Source organism: Solanum stenotomum, chromosome 1 (genome assembly GCF_019186545.1).
Source record: "Solanum stenotomum isolate F172 chromosome 1, ASM1918654v1, whole genome shotgun sequence".
NCBI lineage: Eukaryota > Viridiplantae > Streptophyta > Magnoliopsida > Solanales > Solanaceae > Solanum > Solanum stenotomum.
In genome coordinates, this window is record NC_064282.1 from 83,452,952 (window position 1) to 83,459,706 (window position 6,755).

Sequence of the window (6,755 nt, forward strand, 5' to 3'; positions counted from 1 at the left end):
AATAACAATAACAATAACAATAACAATAACAATAACAATAAGAATAACAATAAGAATAACAATAATAATAAGAATAATAATAATAAGAATAACAATAAGAATAACAATAACAATAACAATAACAATAACAATAATAATAATAATAATAATAATAATACAACAGTTAGACTATTAGGAACCTTTATGATCATAGCTAGTCCTGGCAACAGTATATGACAATCCCTACTATCCGGGTCCGCCCTTCCTCATAGGTAATCCAACGGATTCCTTCGGCTATTTTTCATATACTGGTCTGGATTACCTATGTCTGACCTTAATCTAACCTGTCCAATCTGTGAACATAATAGACACAACACTACCTTATAATAACTTAGTATGCTATAGCTCAACACAAACAGTTTAGCCCATCATTGGGCTTATGAACATAAGGAAAATCAATAAGTTAAGATGAGAAATAGTACCTTCGAACAAGATCCTCAATACCAAATTGCAAACTTTTATTTATAATCACTAGAAAATATTACAAGGAGAGAGAGAATTTAAAAGAGAGAGAAAGGAGGTTCTAAAACCTGCCTCCTACTGAAAATAGATTTTTTATATAGTCTTAAAGCCTTTACTTCTCAGAAGTTTTATACTAAAATAACTCTTTTAATAGATTATAATTATAAGAAAGAATTCATTGCTCTTATTGATAGTGCAGCTGATTTAAATTGTATTCAAGAAGGAGTTATACCTTCAAGGTATTTTCATAAAACTACTCATAGTCTTCGTTCTGCTAATGGAAGCAAAATGAATATTGAATTTAAATTACCCAAAGCTTTTATATGTAAAGGGAAGAGTTGTGTCCCTCAAAGTTTTGTTCTAGTAAAAAATATTACTAATCAAATTATTTTGGGTGTACCTTTTATAAATGATATTTTTCCACTCACTCATTGGGATAATGATAAAATTATTGGAACCTGGAATAACAAACCATTTATTTTAGAGTTTGTCACTAAACCATTTACTAGAATGATAAATGATTTAACTGCTAAATTATTGATTTCAAAAAATAATCAAGTCAATTTTATAAAACAAGAAATTAATAGTATTGAAATTGAAAATATTTTACAAAATCCTAAATTACAAGATAAAATTAATATCTTGGCCAATCAATTCTCTCTTGAAATATGTGGAGATCACCCCAATGCTTTTTGGAATAGGAAAAAGCATGTTGTAAGTCTTCCATATGAAGATAATTTTGACGAGGATAATATTCCTACAAAAGCAAGACCTTGTCAGATGAACTCTGAATATTTAGAGTTATGCAGAAAGGAAATTAGCTCTTTATTGCAAAAAAGCCTTATAAGGCAATCCAAATCACCATGGTCCTGTACGGCATTCTATGTTAATAAACACGCTGAACAGGAGAGGGGAGCACCTCGATTAGTAATAAATTATAAACCTCTTAATAAAGCTTTGAGATGGATTAGATACCCGATTCCTAATAAAAAGGATTTATTAGATAGAGTTTATGATGCTATTATATTCTCTAAATTCGATTTGAAATCAGGCTATTGGCAGATTCAGATAAATGAATCAGACAGGTTTAAAACCGCGTTTAATGTACCCGATGGGGCAATTTGAATGGAATGTTATGCCATTTGGCTTAAAAAATGCTCCATCAGAATTTCAGAAAATAATGAATGATATTTTTATTCCTTATAGTAATTTTATAATAGTTTATATAGATGATATTCTAGTATTTTCTAAAAATATAGAAACTCATTTTAAACACTTAGAACTGTTTAAAAGAATTATTATTCAGAATGGGTTAGTTTTGTCTCAACCAAAGATGGCTTTATTTAAAACAAATATCAGGTTTCTTGGTCATAATATAGAAAAAGGAAATATTAGTCCTATCAACAGAAGTATTGAATTTGCTTCTAAATTTCCAGATGTTATAACTAACAAAACCCAGTTACAAAGGTTTCTGGGAAGCCTTAATTATATTGCTCCATTTATAAAGGACCTAGCAAAAGATACAACCATTTTATATGAACGGTTAAAAAAGAATCCTAAGGCTTGGTCAGATGATCATACTAAAGCAGTTAAAAGGATTAAAGAAAAGGTTAAAAACCTTCCTTGTTTAACCTTGGCCAATCCAAATTGGGCAAAGACTGTAGAAACTGATGCTTCTGATATAGGATATGGGGGTATTCTTACCCAATATTGTCCTGAAAATAAAAGACATTATATTGTTCAATATTATTCTGGCAAATGGAACACAGCCCAGAAAAATTATGCCACTATAGCTAAAGAAATATTAGCTATAGTAAAATGTGTTCTTAAATTTCAAGGCGATCTTTATAACCAAAAGTTTCTAATAAAAACTGATTGCCAAGCAGCTAAATTTATGTTTAATAAAGACTGCAAACTTGATGTGTCTAAACAAATGTTTGCAAGATGGCAAGCTTTATTAGCACCTTTTGATTTTGAAATACAATATAAAAAGGGTGAAGAGAATAGTCTTCTAGACTTTCTTACTAGAGAATATTTATCATAATAAATGTTTATGTCTTTTTGTAGGATGAGACCATCTTGGCCCCCTCCACAAAGGGGAAGAGGACGTAACCAGTCAAGAGGAGGAAGAGGTAATATCCTCATCCAGCATGGAAGCAAACAGCTGGTAACCACTAATATTGCATCTAGTTCCAGTGGAACCAGTGGAATTGATATGAATCATCCAATGTATAAGGAGTTCATGGATTTTATGAAATCCAAGAAAGAGTTGGATAATAATAATCCACCGTCATACTCTTCAATTTTAATAGATGATGAGAACATTGAGGTTTTTGATATGAATGATAAGAAAGAAGTTATACTTCTTTTAGAAGAAAATGATCTCAAATGGAGGAATGAGCCATGGCAGATAATGGCTAGGTATTTGGATACATTATCTTATACTACTACTGTGTACAAATACAGAATGCATTATGAGATAATACTCTCATCTACAGGGTGCGAATTTCAGCATTTTTACCCTGCTAATACCAAGAAAGTTTATAACTTTTCAAAATTAATCATAAAAAAGATCATAGCACCTGAAGAATGGGGTATGAGTACCTTAAAGGAATTGGATTATATCCACCCAGAGCAAAAGGTTGCTGTAAAATACAATTATTGGGATTATATCGATGGGTTTAATAAGGTTCTGTTATATGAAAATACTAATAGAAAGCATTCATGGTTTATTAAAATATGTTCTAATGTATTTGACAGGCATATTCTTAATTGGTTCTGTAAATGGTGGACATTATATGGTCCTTCAGTAAAAATTCTACCAGAATCATACAAGAAATTATATTTGGAATGGATGGACATATCCCCAAAATTAATAAAGTTGCAAGAAGAGAATGTATTCTTCGAAGGAATATCCTTGATGTATTTCTTCACTGAATTTTCGATTCCTTGGATCATGAAATGGTCAATAGAAGTTAATAATACTTCAGAAGGATTTCCTTGTTTGCAAAGGACTTTTTATACTAAGTTCTGGAGTAAATTACTTCAGAAAAATCCTGAAGGCAAGTTACATGGCCAAAAAATTATTGATTTAATTAATGTTAAAATTAGTCAATATGAGGCTATTACTATGGAATCGTCTATCATAGAAGATTTAAGTCCATTCAAGAAAATTACAAGAAAACTTCAAATGAAGAAAGGACTTATCTCTAAGTCAGAAGCTATTGCCATATATATGGAAGAAGTAAAGAAAGATTTAATGAAAAATCTTGATATTGAGATAAAAGATGATATTTCCATGGCTTCAGCCAGTCATACTAATGAAGAAGATGATATATGTATTGCTGGAGAAGGACAAGATATTGATGAAGAAATAGATCTTGAGACTATTCTCAAGAAATATCAACAACACCTAGAAGAATCTTCTAGTGCAAGCACAGCTGGCGATAAAGGGAAAGGCAAGATATGAATAATCGTTACTATTTGGTCACATGTCATAAGAGGCCAAAAAATTAAAGCTACTTTTATAAAGAATAGCCGAAAGCATTGTCGGCCATCTTAAATAAAAATAAGACCATAGGGGTTTGTCGGTCTTATCTTTTGCTTATTGGCCATTGTATAAAGTTGTGGGCCACTCTTTTTTATTCATTTGGCTTTTTAACCTCTATATAAGAGGAAGTTTGTATTCAGTAGGAGGCAGGTTTTAGAACCCCCTCTCTCTCTCTTTTAAATTCTCTCTCCTTGTAATATTTTCTAGTGATTATAAATAAAAGTTTGCAATTTGGTATTGAGGATCTTGTTCAAAGGTACTATTTCTCATCTTAACTTATTGATTTTCCTTATGTTCATAAGCCCAATGATGGGCTAAACTGTTTGTGTTGAGCTATAGCATACTAAGTTATTATAAGGTGGCGTTGTGTCTATTATGTTCACAGATTGGACAGGTTAGATTAAGGTCAGACATAGGTAATCCAGGCCAGTATATGAAAAATAGCCGAAGGAATCCGTTGGATTACCCATGAGGAAGGGCGGACCCGGGCGGACCCGGATAGTAGGGATTGTCATATACTGTTGCCAGGACTAGCTATGATCATAAAGGTTCCTAATAGTCTAACTGTTGTGCGATCCGTATTCGTAATGGTATATAATAATAATAACAATAATAATAATAATAATAATAATAATAATAATAATAATAAAGTCCATATTGTACTACCAATAGCAAGATAACAAATCATGTGTTATTAGAAATTCAAATGAAATAACTTGAAAGAAAGTATAGTCAAAATTGAGTGTCAACAATTATGATATAGAAAACTTGTTCTTATAGAGTTTTTTTTAACACAATTATATTGTTGTAGGTTGAGATGAAATTCTAACACAATTATATTATTACAGGTTGAGATGAATTTTTATGACCGTGACAATTCATCAACTTCGTTTGTCATCTCATGTTCAGCCTCAATATGCACTTCAGATGAATGCAGCGAAACAAATCAATGTCCTTACTGCTTGCATTACGCAGATAATAGTGGCACATCTGGCTATTTTGTATCAGATTTGTTGTACTTGGACACATTTCTTAGGACCTCTTTGATTGCCAAGTCTTCAGCATCGATTATTTTCGGGTGAGTATTCTTTTATAAGATTATTCAGATCTTCTAGAGTATTATAACTTTGAAAGAAAGTATACAATTAAACTCCAATAAGAATACAATTGTTATCCTTTAAAAAGAGGGAAGACGAGTCTATAACATTATCTCTCCAAAAAATTAGACTAATTATACAACTAGCTAACAAATAAATTTAATCTAGTAGAAAAGTGTGAATTATATGAAAAATTTATTTGAGAATTATCTCTCCAAAAGTTATATGGATTTTCATGCAACAACCTAAAATCTATAAATTTTAAATTGTTTTACATGCAAAAACTATTTATTAGGAAAATTCGTAGATATATTTGGTGCCATTTTGCGCAAAAATATTATATAACAAAATAGTTGTGAAAATTAATTTGTAGGTAACATTTTCATAATAGGTAAATTCATTGAAAATAAAATTGATCTTTTATTATTTTGCAGAAATTAAGCTATTTCCGAATTTAGCTAGAAATAGTTACCTAAGAAAATTTAGGTGAGAAAAATTACTTTGGATCTTAATTCTAAAAATTTTGTTACGAATTTATTGTATAGAAGTTTACCCGAGAATTTTATATGGGGAAGTTGTTGAGTATTTTATTATTGCGGAATTAATTGTAGATTTTTTTCCTCTAAGGATATACTTGGGGTTTTTCCATTAGCTGATGATTTTCCTACATAAAAGTAACATTAAAAAAAAAATTGTCGCAAATTTAGTTAGGGGTATTTTCTTGTGATTTACTAGAAAATATTATGAATAGAATCATTATATTTAATTGATTTATTTATCTATGGAGATGTTCAAAATATTTATCAATTTGTTTTAATTTATGCTCCTATTGATGCCTTCTTTCTCCTTATATACAATATATCTAAGGACGTATAATAATTTATACCATGGTCCATGAGATCACCATTATCTATAGTAATAGCCTATTAGGTAACCAATTTTATTTTTAAAATTACGAATATCATATAAAGTGGCTTATAACTTAAAAATATATCCTTAGGTGATTTAATAGTGTAAAATCAAAACAGGTGCAGTACCTCTCGATTTGGAGAACTGGGCTTGTCAGATAGAGCAGTTGATGGAATTCTCGGATTCGGTCAACAGAGGCTTTCAATAATATCTCAACTTTCTTCTCGTGAAATTTCTGCGAAATCATTTTCACACTGTTTGAAAGGAGAGGGCAGTGGTGGAGGTATATTGGTGCTCGGTGAGAGTTTGCATCCGAGCATGGTCTATACTCCATTGTTTCATCAAAGTACGTACTACAAATTTCCAACAACATTATTTTGTTCAACGTTTTATAATTTGTTGTTTTTTCAAAATAATTCTTCTGTAATGACATTTAGGGTGTGTTTGGTATGAAGGAAAATGTTTTCCTAGAAAATGTTTTCCTGGAAAATAAGTTGATTTTTGACTTCTTTTCTCATGTTTGGTTGGTGAGTAGAAAATATTTTTTCGGAAAAGATTTTTAGTGTTTGATTTATGAATGATTTTTTTTTTGAGAAATATCTTTTATTTTTACTAGGGTAGAAAATAATTTTTGAAATTGAAAATATTTTTTAAAAACAAACTTAAATGTTTTTGGGGGTGGGGTGGGGGGGGGGGGG

The 6,755-nt window shown here is 30.5% G+C and overlaps 1 protein-coding gene across 1 annotated transcript in view; it reads left to right on the forward strand.

Moving 5' to 3' along the window:
* The window catches only part of LOC125857719 (aspartic proteinase 36-like), a 62,251-nt gene that overhangs the window by 51,250 nt on the left and 4,246 nt on the right, over positions 1-6,755 (forward strand). The window contains exons 4-5 of the mRNA XM_049537338.1: positions 4,900-5,129; positions 6,177-6,407. Of these exons, the coding sequence (XP_049393295.1) occupies positions 4,900-5,129; positions 6,177-6,407 (461 nt within the window). The remainder of the gene's footprint in view (positions 1-4,899; positions 5,130-6,176; positions 6,408-6,755) is intronic.